Raw genomic sequence first — 15923 nt, 5'->3', positions numbered from 1 at the left:
CGTAGAATTTTCCAGAAATGATGCAGTAAAGCCACATATGTGGGACACAAAATGCACACCAAGCAGGATAAATACAAAGAAATATCTGCCTAAGTATGTGTTAGTAAACTGGAGAACACTGGATCTTAACAGCCAGAGAGAAAAATCAGGTCACCTACTAAGGAAGGAGACAATGCCAGAGACTTCATCCAAATTACGCAAAATATATTTGTCAATCTAGAGTTATGAACTCAAGAAACTATTTTTTAAGAATGAGAGTTGTCAAAGAGAAATAAAGCTAGTTAAAGGCAATATAGATAGATTTCATTCACTAACTATTGCAGTGGGGGAGAGAAGTTTCTGTAAAACAGAATTGAACTCCAAATACAGCAAAGACAGAGGGGATTTATAACCAACAAACAGAATGAGGGGGTCAGTGGATAGGAAATTACTAAGAGGAAACTGGTCTAACAGAATTCCTGCTAAATGCAGGCCAGGGACTTAGCATCCAGGGTGGGATGTAAGGAACTTGATCAGATATCAGGGGTTATCAGATATCAAGGGCAAGGGGATTCTCACTAGATGGACTTAAGAAGGATTCTTGTTAAAACTGAGCTCAGGAAGGATGGACATGAAAGGCCAGGGTCGAGGCCTAGCTGAGATAGGGCTCAGAGGAGCCTAAGTAAAGTTTAGTCAAGGAGAGAGCCTTTGTCAGAGTGTTTCATTAAATTTGAATTGATCCTAAAATAAATTATAGAAACCATATCTTTTATTATATAATTTCATTAGTAAAATTCTAATGGAGATACTACAGGAAGAAAGAAAATGAAACCCAAAAGAATGCATGAGATGAGAGGAGTGGTAAGTGACAAGAAATTAGCAAACATATAGGTAAATTTAAACAATATGTGTATAAATTAATTATGATACCTAATTTTTAGAGCTAAAAAAGACACTATTATGTACTAAACAATAATTGCATATAAATGATGTGGGAGTGATCAAATTGTGTTTGATTCTTCTGTTATTTAAAAAAAGAGGTTTAAGACGTTGACTCAGTTTAGATTTTAAGTTAAATATTCATGGTAAAATTTAATGGATAGCCACCTAAAGTTGAGAAACAGGTGTGTATAACTTGCAAAGTTGTAAAGAGGAGAAAATGGAAAAGATAAAAAAACGAGTGAGTCCAAAAAGAACAAGAAAAGTACAGTAGAAGTAATAGTAAAACTGTGACAAATATAAAGTACCAAGTAAATGTAAGAGAAAACTTGATATGTTTCAGTAGTCACCATAAATGTAAAAAGATTAAATTCACCTGTTAAAAAACAAATCATCAAATTGGATCTTCCAAAAAAAATAAGATCTTGCTATGTCTAAGCTATTAGGTTTTAGTTTATTCTGATGACTCCTTATTTATATCTTCAGCATCTTTTGCCTACTCAGCATTAAATGTTTTACCTTTCTGCAGGACATTTCCAACAGGATATTCTGATCCCTCCAATGTTGCAAGAACTAATATTGAAATCATTATTCACAAATCATAAATCTTCCCCATTTCCCTTCATTTATTAGGTTCTATGAACCTTCTACTGTTATAACTGACGATCATAGTATCATTTTGTTTTTCTCTCTGTCATCCTTTCTTACTGATGTTAGATCACTATCTATTAACTGTGACACTTTTGTAAACTATTTTTTCAATAATTTCATATTCTCACTTTCCATTGACACCACTGAAAACACTAACCATATTGTTTTATTCTTTGTTCTAATTCCTAAATGAAATTAGACTTTTCCCCTCAAAGCATCTAATTTATCATGTTAGTAACCTGACATATTTTTTTCAATATGTAATATATGAAATTTAAGTTTTTCTCGTTTAATGACCCTTAAATGTGGCTCCCTCTCATCTCTGTGGCACAAAACCTGCTGCTAAACTCCCATTTAATCCTTCTTCTGAAGTATCACCCATATATGTGCTTTCCTTCCCTACAACTTCACATTTGATTCCTAGGTACTTGATGATTCTTGTAAATTAATATATGAAAAGTACATGGACCAGTGCCTGGCTTATAATAATGATTTGTTATTTTTCCTGTTGTTATTATCATTATTATTATTTTTGAGCACATTTTTAAGCTCAAAGTTCCAGAGCTTTTATGAAATGTTCCTCAATTGCTTTGATTTACATTATCTACTATAGATTCTGATTCCTAATAATGTATGAGGCTATTATCTTATCTGGATTATGCTTTCTCCAAAGAGAGCATATCTTACTTTGCTATGTAACATATAATGGATATTGGATCACTAGTTAATTGATTAACTGTGACTCTTGATGAACGAGAGAGCCTTTATGTTTATTCATTCAGGAAATACTACAAGGAATTAACTTCTCAATGCACATGTTGGGTTATAAACCTCTAGCTTCTTATTTAGAAATTATAACTTTATATAATACTTGAGATTTGTATTTTGAAAAAACACATGACTTGTTAAGGACCATTAATTTCATATCCGCTCAGAGGTATTCAAAGGAAATCAGAGATAAACACTTCTAAGACCATAGGTTGTAGTTGGAAATGGAAAAAAGCAAAAAATAGAACTGAAGTATTTTAAATTTCGGCAGTTAACAGGCAATGTTTATGTTACAGAAGAGTATTATCTAATGTTGTGATAGAATGAGATGTATAGACTGTAATTAATTTTAAATTTCAATGTAAATAGAACTGGAAATTGTAGAGACGTTTGTGAAGACTTATTTGGAAGAAGAAATGAGACAGTATCATTTTCCCAAAGAATGTATAAGTTCTGAGCAAAGCTAAAATGATAATGTAAGCCAGCTGAGTGAAATTCGTGGTTGATCTTGAAGAATTTATGGCAAGTTAGTAGTCCGGCATGTCTAGAAAGAAGACATTTATTAGGGACTTGTGGAGTGATAAGTGCTTGGACACCCAAGTTATTTGTATTCTTTGTAAGTCACATAAGTAGAGGGAGAATTAGAAACTAGGCTACAGGACTCCTTAGGCATGAAGAAATTGGTGCTTTCAGAAATTTAATTTGATATTAACAGTATACTAAATTAACACTACATGACAAAGAATAAAAATAATTTTAAAAAGGAGAATGAAACTGGGAATGTAAATCATAGAATTTAGCTGCAATAGTGTAAGTAGGAGAATAAAATTATGTAAAGTCTGATCTACTTCCTTCAAAAGATTAGATCATTCCTTTGGTATTTTTCCAGGGCACTCATATCTACAAATCTTCTTTGTCTCTCTAGTTCTCTGCATTTCATATCGCTGGCTCATCAGGGTTGTTTTCTTTTTTTCTTCAAAATCTGTTTTCCTATATTCATTGTGCTTTGTATTCATTTCTAACCTCTATATTAAGTCTTGGAGTACATATTTGTAAATTGCCAAATGTAGATGTGTGTGTTCTGAGTTTCTGTCCCCACCAAATGTAGATGTGTGTGTTCTGAGTTTCTATCCTCATTTTTCACTCTATCAGGTTTTGTTTTTTTCTAAGTCAAAAGAATGGGAGAAATGAACATTTTGGATTATTCTTACTTTAAGAAACTAAATCAACTATATAAAAGGGCATTTGTATATAAGTGTAATTTCATCATAATTATTATAAGATTCATAACTTATGGGGTTTTTTTTCCTCATTTCTAGAAGTCTGCGAAGTTGATAACCAACTAGAGCAGAGTCAAGAAATCCAGGACAGACATTTCTGGCAAGCTCCATTTATCAACAACAAAACACTGACTATAGAGAGAGGTAATGTATTAGGAAAAATGTTTAATTTTAGCACAGACCTATTTCCTTCCATAAAAATACCCAGTAAATGTGATTCATGTGGTATTAGTTTGAAATACATTTCAGAATTATTTATTAATAAGAAAAACTATTTAAGAAGGAAGACTGATGACATCAATGCATTTGGGAAGTTGTTCCTTCATATTAACCATGGAAAAACTCACATGGGAGAGAAACCGTATGAATTCATTCAAAATCAGAAATACCTCAGTGAAAATGAAGACTTCATTCCATATCAGAAAATTAAAAATGTAGAGCACTCTTTTGAATACGAAGAATGTGGGAAAGATTTCCATGAGAAAGCAGTTGTCATCACATATAAACAAGCTCACATAGGAGAGAGTCCTTGTGAACATAATGAATATGATAAAACATCCTGCAGTTGTCCAACCCTCATGGTCCATAAGATGGCACAAAAAAGAGAAAATTTTTATGAGTTTAATGAATATGGGAAAACCTTTGAGAAGTCATGTCTCTTGATACATAGAGATGATTTGAAGGGGAAAGGTTCTGATTGTATTGAAAGAGTGGGTAGTTTCAGCAGGAGATCAAACTTTCCTGAAACAAGAGAGAGAACATTTGAATGTAACAACTTGGAGGAACCTCTCTGGGAGAAGTCAGTTTTTAATATAACTCAGAGAACACACACAGGAGACAAGGTCTATGAATGTAGTGAATGTGGAAAAGCATTCTACGAAAAGTCGAAACTCACCAAACATCAGAGAATGCATGCAGGAGAGAAACTCTTTGAATGTAATGCATGTGGGAAATGCTTCTCTAGGAAATCCCTCCTCAATTTACATCAGAGAATCCACACAGGAGAGAAACCCTATAAATGTAATGAATGTGGGAAATCCTTCTCTAGGAATTCACACCTCATAATACATCAGAGAACTCACACAGGAGAGAAACCCTATGAATGTAAGGAATGTAGAAAAAGCTTCTACCACAAGTCATATCTCACAGTACACCAGAGAATTCACACAGGGGAGAAACCCTATGAATGTAATCAATGTGGAAAAACCTTCATAAGCAACTCAGTCCTCACAATACATCAGAAAATACACACAGGTGAGAAACCTTATGAGTGTAATCAGTGTGGGAAATTTTTTTCTAGGAATTCATACCTTACAATACATCAGAGAACTCACACAGGTGAGAAACCCTATGAATGTAAGGTATGTGGGAAAACTTTCTGTCACAAGTCAGATGTGACTAAACATCAGAAAACTCACATAGGAGGGAAACCCTATGAATGTATTCAATGTGGGAAAACCTTTAGTCGCAACTCAGGCCTAAAAGTACATCAGAGAATTCACACAAAGGAGAAACCCTATGAATGTATTGAGTGTGGGAAATCCTTCTCTGAGAAATCAGTCCTCACAGTACATCAGAGAATCCACACAGGAGAAAAACCTTATAAGTGTAATGAATGTGGAAAAACCTTCTACAATAAATCAGACCTTACTAAACACCACAGAACTCACACAGGTGAGAAACCATATGAATGTAAGGAATGTGGGAAATTTTTCTCTAGGAATTCTTACCTTACAGTACACCAAAGAATTCACACAGGGGAGAAACCCTATGTATGTAAAAAATGTGGGAAAATTTTCTACCGTAAGTCAGACTATATGGTACATAAGAGAACACACAGAGGGGAGAAATCTTATCACTGTAATCAGTGTGGGAAAACTTTCACTTGCAATTCAGTCCTCAAATCACATCAGAGAACTCACACAGGGGAGAAGCCCTATGAATGTGATGAATGTGGGAAATCGTTCTCTGAGAAATCAGTCCTCACTGTACATCAGAGAATACACACAGGGGAAAAGCCTTATAAGTGTAATGATTGTGGAAAGTCCTTCTATCATAAGTCAGATCTCACTAAACATAGGAGAACACACACAGGGGAGAAACCCTATGAATGTAATCATTGTGGGAAAACCTTCAGTTGCAACTCGGGTCTGAAAGTACATCGGAGAAGACATGTAAGGGAGAAACCCTATGAGTGTATTGAGTGTGGGAAAAACCTCTAAGAAATCAGTTTTCACAGTACATCCAAAATTACACACAGGGTGAGACTATTATAAATGTAGCAGTGAGAGAAATCTTTCTCTAGCGATTCATGCCTCAAAACACTATGGAGAATTCACACAGGACGTGACCCCTGTGAATGTAAAGAATGTGACGAATCTTTTACCATAAGTCATATTCCAAAGTAAGTAAGAGAATACACATAGGGGAAAATACTGTGAATGTGATGAGTATTTGGAAATCTATTATAAATAATACCACTAAAAATGACTAAATATATGTGGAAGCAACCCTACTAATGCATGTAGGGAATGTGGAGAAATAATTTTATTATAAATCAGAGCTTATTAAACAAAGACTTTACATAGGAGATAATCTCTATGAATCAAATGGATGTAGGAAATTGTTCCTCCAGTATTTGGCCATTAATAACAATCTGATAACCCACACCTGGGAAAAATTAACATCTTGTATTTTTTGAGACCTCTATACACAAGTTGTAGTCATTGTATGTCAGAGACAATAGAGAAGATACCCAAAGTATGCAGCAAATGCAGTTGAGCCTATATCAAGAAATGCCGTTTTACTGAACAAGATAATTGATATTGAGATGAATCCTTAAAGATGTTTTGAATGTAACAAAATTCAGACTTTATTTTGTCTGAAAATGTGTTGAAGGAGGTCTGTCAATTTAAGAAATATGGACAGAAAATTTCCTTTAGATATGATATTATTCTAAAGTTATGTTTTGTTTTGCTCTGATCTTAAATGTTTTAGTAGAAATAAAACTGAAAATAGACATAAAAATATTAACTGTGGAATATGAACCTTTTTTTTAAAAGCAAAAATAAATTGAATAATCTTCTCAGCCTCTGATTCCACTTTTGGAGAAACATGTCAGCATGGCTCTCTTCATCTTGGAGCCATCACATGTTTTTGATTAGTCTGTCCTCCAACTATGTTATTACCTCTGCAAATAATGCCTAATGATCTGGTTCATCCTGGGAGGTATTTCTAGGGGATCTCAGGATGCACCACCCCTACCCCTGAGTAAACATCGGGACCAGCCACAGGCAGCCTTGAAGCTGCATCTGCCTCCTCTTCTTAGGTTCAGGAACTAGAAACACCATTGAATACATGAAGAAGGGTAGAGTAATGCCTAGAATACTCTAGGATATATGACCTCAGTAACATGAAGTTATATATTCAAATTTACAGGAAGCTCATCATAGCTTACTTTCTTGACTTTAAGCCTACTAACCCAATTACAGCCCATCCTTTCAGGGGACAGAAACTTGGTATCATTTCAGTGAAATATTTCACGTGTCCAATTATGAGAAATATGATAACCATCAGTGTACCTATTGCAAGTTGGAAGTATTAGAAGAATAGTTGAAGCATCTGCATACCGTCCCCAAACCCATTCCACATCCCATAACCTTCACCACCTTCAGTACTTTTCTAAACTTGGTTTATATTGATCCCATGTCTCGTTACTTTTACAATAATAACATACATATATTATTGCATGTTTGTGTGCGTAATAACATTGTTTTGCAAGTATTTATATCGGTGCGAACATGTGTTCTGGAACTTGCTTTTGTCTTCAAATGCATAGTTTTGATATTTATACATGTTTATATATTTAGTTTCAGTCAGTTCATTTTAATAAAGCATAATGTATGACTGTGTCTGTATAACAATATTGTCTATTTTCCTGTTTATGAAAGTTTTCAAATTTTTCAGTTTTACTATTAAAACAGTAATGCTTGAAAATTTTTTAAAAATCAATTTTGACATAAATTTAAACCTGGTAAAATATACACTATTTAAGCAGCCAATTTCATGAGTTTTAACAAGAGTATACCCACATGTAATCACTCCTATAATTAAGATTGACAACGTACTCATTATCCAGAAAGTTTTCCAGTTTCCCTTCCAAGTCACTCCTGGGACTTCCCCCTCCCTCCTGGCCCTTAGCAACCAATAATCTTCTTTCTCTCCCTCGGTTAGATTGGTTTTTTTTTAATCTCCTTTCACATAAATGGAGTTGTACAAGATGTTCCCTTTCTTGTATGTCTTCTTTCATTTAGCATGATTTTGAGATTCCTCTATATTTTAGCATGTATCAGTAACACCTACATTTTTATTGCTGAGTAGTATTCCATTGTATGCATATATTACAGTTTATTGATTCACCTGTTGTTTCCAGTTTTTGATTATTATGAATATAGCTACGCTGAACATTCATGTGCAATTTTGTGTAGACATGTTTTTATTCCCCTTGAATAAATACTTAGGAGTGAAGTTTCTGGGTTTGTAGGGTTAGTATATGTAATGTCACACTTTTCTAAAGTGGTTCTTCCATTTTACATTTATGTCAGCAATGTGTAAGAGTTGCAATTGTTCCACATTTTCTCAAATACTTGGTATTGTCACTTTTTGATGTAGCCATTCTAATGAGCGTATAGTGGTATTTCACTGTGGGGTTTTCATTAACATTTCCCTGATGGATAATGATGTTATGCATCTTTCACTTACTTATTGGCCATTTGTATATCTTATTTTGTGAAGCATCTGTTCAAATCCTTTGTCCACTTATTAGTTGAGTTGTTTGTCTTATATTGAGTTCTAAGAATTCTTTATTAATTATGAATATTTTCCCTCAGTCTGTGGCTTTTCAAAAGAAGTTTTTCATTTTGATAAAGTCCAGCTTATCATTTTTTTCTTATCAAAGAAATCTTTGCAGATCTAATGGTATCAAAGATTTTTTTCCCATGTTTTCTAAATGATTTAACTCTGTGTTTAGGTATGTGACTTATTTTGAGTACATTTTTGTGTATGGTGTGTGTTAATGGTTGAGATTTATATTATTCCATTTGAATATTCAGTCGTTTCAATACCATTTGTTCAGAAGACTATCCTTTCCCCATTGAATTAGTTTGTCACCTTTTTTGAAATCCAGTTGATTGTTTGTGTTCGTGTGTGTGTGTGTGGGGGGGTGGTTACCTATAGACCCTTTTTTCTGTTCCACTGACCTGTGTGTCTTCTTTATACTATCTGTATTCTCTTACCTTTATAGTAAGTCTTTATGAAATAGTGTAAATTCTCCAGCTTTGTTCTCCTGTTTCAAAATTGTTTTGGCTATTCCAAGTCCTGTTCATTTCCGCATACGTTTTAGAATGAACTTGTCAATTTCTAAAAAAAAAAAAAATAAAGGCTGCCTTTAATATTGTTTTAGAATTTCATTGACTCTGTAAGTCAGTTTGGAGAAAACTGACATCTTAGTATTGACTCTTCTGATTCATGAATATGTCTCTCCATTCAATTGGATCTTTAATTTCGCTCAGCATTGTTTTATAGCTGCCAGAGTACAGATATTGTTTTATAGCTGCCAGAGTACAGATATTGCACATGTATTAAATTTCTCTCTAAGTACATCTTGGTTTTGAATGCTATTATAAATAATATTATTTATTTAATTGCAATTTCCTGTTGTTCTTTGTTAGTAAATAGAAATACAGTTGATCCCTGTGTAATGACCTTATTTCCTTTAACCTTGATAAACAAACTTAGTTTGGGTAGCTTTTTTGATTCCTTAAGGTTTTCTTTGTATATGACCATGTCTCCTGCACTTGCTTCTTCTCTTCCAATTTTTATGCTGTTTACATCTTTTTTCTTACCTTATTGCAGTTTTATTACAATGCTGAAGAGAAATGGTGACAGAAGGTATCCTTCTTATTCCCAGTCTTAGAGGAAAGCATTCTTTCACCATGTTTCATGTCAGTTGTAAGTTTTTCAGGTTTAGGATATTTTTTTTCTATTCGAGTTTGAATGTTCAAACAGCCTTGTATTTCTGGGATAAAATCTACTTGGTTGTGATCTGTCATTTATATATTGTTGAATTTGATTTGCAAATATTGTGTTAAAGACTTGTGTCAATGTTCATGAAGAATAATGTCTGTGATCTGTACACTGATATCCCCCATCTCATTCGTAGTATTGGTAATTTGTTTTCTCTTTTTCTTCATCAGTCTTGCTGTAACTTTATCAGTTTTACTGACTGTGTTTTTCAAAAGAATGAGGTTTTGGGTTCATTGATTTTCTCTGTTGTTTGTCCTTTTTCTATTTCATTGACTTCTATTCATTTCTTTAATATATTTATCCTTTCACTTATTGTGGGATTAGTTTGTTCTAACTTCTTAAAATAGAAGCCTAGGTCATTAATTTTGAAATTATTTTTATTCTAATATAAGCTTTTAAAGTCTGCATTTCCCTCCAGGATCTAGAAATTTTGGTAAGTTGTGTATTCATTTTCATTTAGTTCAAAATATTTTCCCATTTACCTTGAGATTTCTTTTTCTTTCTTTCTTTTTTTTTTTTTCAGTGAGGAAGATTGTCCCTGAGCTAACATTTGTTGCCAATCTTCCTCTTTTTGCTTGAGGAAGATTGTTACTGAGCTAACATCTGTGCCTGTCTTCCTCTATTCCTGTGGAATGCTGCCACAGCATGGCTTGATGAGTGGTGTGTAGGTCTGCACCTGGGATCTGAACCCATGAACCCTGGGCCACCAGTGTGGAGCAGGTGAACTTAACCACTATGTGACCAGGCCGGCCCCCCTTGAGATTTCTTTTTCATATAGATCCTTTAGAAAAGCCTTGTGTAATTTCCAAATATTGGAGGATTTTTCTGTTTTTCATTTCTAATTTAGATTCTTTGTGATCAGAGAATATAATCTTTATGATTACATTTGTTTTAAGTTTATTAAGACTTCTCTTATGGCTCAGTACATTCTCTTTCTTGGTGAATATTCCAAGTACACTTGAAAAGATTTATGTATTCTGCTCTTACTAGGTAAGGTGTTCTAAAATGTCATGTTTTTCAATTGAAATTTTTATGTGATGATTGTAGGTTCACATGCAGTTTTAAGAAACAATACGGAGAAGTCCTGTGTATTCTTTACCCAGTTTTCCCTAATGGTAACATTTTGCAAAACTGTAGTATAAATATCACAACCAGGATATTGACATTGGTACAGTCCTCGGACCTTATACAGATTTCTCCAGTTTTTCTTGTACTCATTTGTTTGCGTATATGTATTTAATACAATTTTGTCACTTGTGTAGGTTTGTCACTTGTGTACCATCATAGTCAAAATACCTAATAGTTACGTCATCACAAGGACCTCTTGTAACCACACCCTCCTTATCTCTATGTGCTCCCCCACTGTCCATTCAAAAATGTTGCTTAGATGTATATGTATGTAACTTTCTGATTGGCTTTTTTCAGTAGACCTGATTCCCTGAATGTTTATCCAAGTTGTCATGTATATCAGTAGTTTGTTTTCGTTGGTGAAAAGTATTCCATATTATATATATACTACAGTTTGTTTAACACCTATTGATGGACATCTGAGTTTTTTCCAGTTTTTGACTGTTTCAAATAAGCTGCTATGAATGTACCATTTTACATTCCCACCAGTTATGTATGAGTGATCGTTTCTCTGCATCTTCACCATCATTTGTGTTATCACTATTCTTTGTTTTAACAATTCTAATAGGTGTGTAGTGATATCTCATTGTCATTTAAATTTGCATTTCCCTGATGATGTTGAAAACATCTTCATGTGTGTTTTTGCTATCTGTATAGTCTCTTTGTTGAAATAGTTCTTTGTGTCTTTTGCCCATATTCTAATTGGACTGTGTTTTTAATGTTGAGTTTTGAGAGTACTTTATATATTCTGGATTGTAGTTCTTTGTCACATATACGGTTTGCAGATCTTTTCTCCCAGTCTGTAATTTGTCTTTTCATCTTCTTCACGGGGTCTTTCACAGAACAAAAGTTTCTAATTTTAATGAGGTCCAATTTATCAATTTTTCTTCATATTTTTTGTGTCAAGTTAAGAACTCTTTGCCTAGCCCTAGGTCTTAAAGATATTTTGCCTGCAAGTTTTGTAATTTATTTTAAATTTTGGTTTATGATCTATTTTGAGTTAATTTTTGTGTGAGGTTTAGGTTGAGGTTCTTTTTGTTTGTCTATGATGTCCAATTATTTCAGCACAATTTGTTGAAAAGGCTATCCTTCCTCCATTGAATTGTTTTTGCACCTTTGTCAAAAATCCTTTGGACTTATTTGTGTGTAGGTCTGTTTCTGGAAACTCTGTTGTGTTTCATTGATCTATGTGTCTGTTCCTTTGACAATACTTCACCATCTTGATTACTGTAGTTATATCATAAACCTTTAAATAAGGTCGAGTGATTCCTCCCACTTGATACACTTTTTTAAATAATCATTTTTTAGCTATTCTGTTTCCTTTGCAATTCTATATAAATTTTACACAATACTGTCTACAGTTGGCATTTTAGTAAGAATTGAATTAAACTTTTTTATCACTTTGTGAAAAATTGACATATTTACTATGTTAAGTTTTTACAATGTGTGTTTACATTTATTTAGGCCTTCTTAGATTCTTGCAGTATTTTCTATTTTTCTGCACAAAGATCCTATACTTATTTTATTAAATGTATAACTTCCTTTTTTTGAGTGATTGTAAATGGTATTATATTTTCAAATTTTGTTTTTGGATGCATATAGAAATGTGATTAATTTTTTATGTTGCTCTTGTGTTCTACAGTCTGTCTGAATTCACTTATTAATTCTAGGAGTTTGTTATGTATTCCTTGAGATTTTCTACATAGACAATCATGTTATCTGCAATAGGGGCAATTTTATGTCTTCCTTTCAAGTGGTATGCCTTTTATTGCTTTTTCTTACCTTATTGTGCTGGCTAGAACCTCTACTATGTTGAATAAGAGTGTTCAGAGGAGACATCCTTGTGTTTTCCCCCATTTTAAGGAAAATGTCTTTCACTATTAAGTACAATCTTACCTGTTAACTTTTGTGTGTGTGTGTGGATACTCTTTATCTACAGGAATTCTTTTCTATTCCTGGTTTGCTGAGTGTTTTATCATGAATGACTCTTGGATTTTGTCAGGTGCTTTTTCTATATCAGTTGTTCCAGATCATATGATTGTTCTTCTTAAGCCTGGTAGATTGCATTGATTTATTTTGGATGTTGAAGTAGCCTTACATACCTGCTATAAATCTCATTTGGTCATGATGTATAATTCATTTTTATAGATTGTTGGATTTGGTTGTATTTTGTTGAGGATTTTTGCAACTAAGTTTATGAGAGAGAGTCTGTAGTTTTAATTTTTTGAAATGTTATTGTCTGGTTTTGGTATCAGTATAATGCTGGTAATATCAGTTGGAAAGTGTTCCTTCCTCTTCTGTTTTCTGAAATGTTAGTTCTTTAAACATCTGTTTTCCTTCTTCTGAGAATATTTTTATTTCCCTTCATTCCTGAAGGGTAGAGTCACTGCATATCGTAGTTGCAGTTCAGCGCCTGTTTTGCTCTTTTTTTTCTCACCTCCATGGTTTCAAATAAAGAATTCACTGTAATTCAAATTGGTGTTTCTCTATAGGCAATTTGCCATTTCTGTCTGGCTGCTTTTAAGGTTTTTTTCTTTTTTTTTTTTTTTAGATTTCAGAAGTTTAATTATATGTCTTGGCTTGGATTTCTTTGGGTTAATTCTACTTGGGGTTAACTCAGATTATTGAATCTGTAGGTTTGTGCCTTTTGCCACATTTGGAAAGTTTTCAGCTGTTTTTTCTTCAAATACTTTCATCTCCTCTCTCTGTTTACTCTTCTAGGACTCTAAATATATGAATGCTTCATCTTTTATTCTTGTTCGACAGGTCCCTGAGGCTATGTTCTTTCTTTTTTCCAATCTATTTCTTTTTTCTTGTTCAAATTGGGTGAATTCTGTCAATCTGTTCTTAAGAGGACTGATTGATCCTATTTTCTGTCATCTCTACTCTTGAGTCCATCCACTAAATTTTTTTTTCAGTTGTAGTTTTTAATTCTATAATTTCTATTTGATTTTTTTAACTTCTGGGGTTTTTTGCTGTGATTTTCTATTTTTGCATTTCTTTTAAGAGAATTTATAATTGATTGTTGAAGCATTAGTTTTGATGTCTGCTTTAAATATTTGTCAGATTATTCCAACATCTGATTCATTAGTGTTAGTGTCATTTGATTATCTTCTCTCTTTCAAGTTGTTTTCTTGATTCTTAGTATGATGGGTGATTCTCAAATGTATCCTGTACATTTTTTCTTTTTATGTTAGGAGACTGTGAGTCCTGTTTAAATCTTTTAGTTTTGCAGCAGACATCTTTAAATTTAGCATATAGGTGCTGCCTTACTTATGTGGGCTGTGGTTCTAAGATAGTTTAATTTTCAGAGCCTTTCTGGTCTGCTTATTTTATCTAGTGCTGCTGGTGCTCGTACTGGTTTCTTTACTACTACTTGAGGAGGCAAAAGGTGTTTCTCCAGGCAAAGGCATCAGGTGTCTCTTGGTGAGGAGGGAAGTCTTAGTCTGTAGAAGCAAAGAGGCTTCCTGGACCAGGTACTGTGTTGTTTGGGTCTCTCTTGCCATTTCTGCTCACCTGCCTCTGTCTCTTGGTGGGGAAGAAGAGCACTTCCCTGGGCTGCCTATGGGGTAAGATCCTTCAGGTTAGTCCCCTTTGCTAGTGGTTTCAGGCTTGCCTGCAATTGTCAAAGGGACTCTTTTTTAATTTGGAGAGAGGAATGAGCGTATCAGGGCTTCTTTCTATTCCTAGATTGGGGTTTGGGAAATGCTGAGTCTGGGTCACCTCCTGTTGAGTGGAGGGACATCAGACAACAACATCTTAACACTTTTCATAATTCGCTGTTATTTGTCTTGTGTTATTTCAGAGGAAGAGTTTTGCAGGGAGGAGCAGGGAGAAATGAATGTACACCATATTGTCTAGACCAATAGTATGCTTTTTTCTTTCATTTATCTTATGTATTCTTTTGTCCTCTTTTCCTGCCTTATTTTTGAATGTATATTTTTCATATTCCATTTTATCAGCACTATTGGCTTCTTAACTTTACCTATTTTAAAATTATCATGTAGCTTTCTTTAAAGTGTATAATGTACTTTAATTTATCAAGTCTACTTTCAAGTAATAATAGACCATTTAAAATTTAAAGTATACAAGAGAGTGTGTACATTTTTCCTCTCCTATTATGCACTATTTTTGTCATGTTTTCCATTTCTTTGTTCATTGTCAGTCTCACAATATATTACTATGCTTGCTTTAAAGTTTTTTTTTTTGGTAAGGAAGATCAGCCCTGTGCTAACATCTGCCAGTCCTTCTCTTTTTTTTGCTGAGGAAGACTGGCCCTGGGATAACATCCCTGCCCATCTTCCTCCACTTTATATGGGACGCCGCCACAGCATGGCTTGACAAGTGGTGCCTCAGTGCATGCCCGGGATCCGAACCAGCGAACCCCGGGCCACCGGAGCAGAGCATGCACTCTTAACCGCTTGCACCACCAGGCTGGCCCCTAAACTTTGTTTTTAAAGAAATTTATAAATGAAAAGTATTTTATATTTGTCTCCTTATTTACCATTTCTGATGCTCTTCATTGCTTTGTGTATATTCAGATTTTCATCTGGTATCATTTTCCTGTTGCCTAAGAGGACTCCATTTTACATTCTTGTATTGCAGTACTTCTGGTGATGAATTCTCACAGGTTTTGTTTGTTTGGTGGGAAAAATTATTTTGCCCTTTTGTGAAGGTTATTTTATCTGGGTAGAGAATTGTAGTTGGTAGTTTGTTTTCTTCTAATGCTGTAAAGATGTCATTCCATTGTCTTGGCTTGGGTAGTTTGTAATGAGAAGTCTGAGGTAACTTTTATGTTTGTTTCTCTGTACATGTGTATTTCTTCTTAGGCTCCTTTAAACATTTTTTTGTTCATAACTTTTTCAGGAATTTGATTGTGATGTGCCTTGGTGTGGTTTTTCTTTGCATTTATCATGCTTAGTGTTCTTTGAACTTCTTGGGTCATAGTTTTTATCAGTTTGCCTATTATTTTAAAAATATTTTTCTGTTTCTCTTTTCTCTCCGTCTAGGACTTTAGTGATGTAAATTTTAGACTACTGGGTATTGTGCCATGGACACTGAGCCTTCGTTTTGTGTTTTGTTTTGTTCTTAAAA

General features: G+C 33.9%; 1 protein-coding gene across 3 annotated transcripts in view; it reads left to right on the top strand.

Moving 5' to 3' along the window:
* The window catches only part of LOC131406967 (zinc finger protein 33B-like), an 84067-nt gene that overhangs the window by 26525 nt on the left and 41619 nt on the right, over positions 1–15923 (top strand). For 2 of the 3 annotated variants that reach the window (XM_058542898.1, XM_058542897.1), the window contains exon 5: positions 3657–3761. In XM_058542898.1, the coding sequence (XP_058398881.1) occupies positions 3657–3761 (105 nt within the window). Of the gene's footprint in view, positions 1–3656; positions 6585–15923 lie in introns of those variants that run through there. The other variant, XM_058542896.1, reaches the window with a different exon arrangement.

This window comes from Diceros bicornis, chromosome 6 (genome assembly GCF_020826845.1).
Source record: "Diceros bicornis minor isolate mBicDic1 chromosome 6, mDicBic1.mat.cur, whole genome shotgun sequence".
In the NCBI taxonomy this organism is placed as follows: domain Eukaryota; kingdom Metazoa; phylum Chordata; class Mammalia; order Perissodactyla; family Rhinocerotidae; genus Diceros; species Diceros bicornis.
Note: the sequence above shows the minus strand (reverse complement) of the source record. Positions and strands in the feature narration are given on the sequence as shown.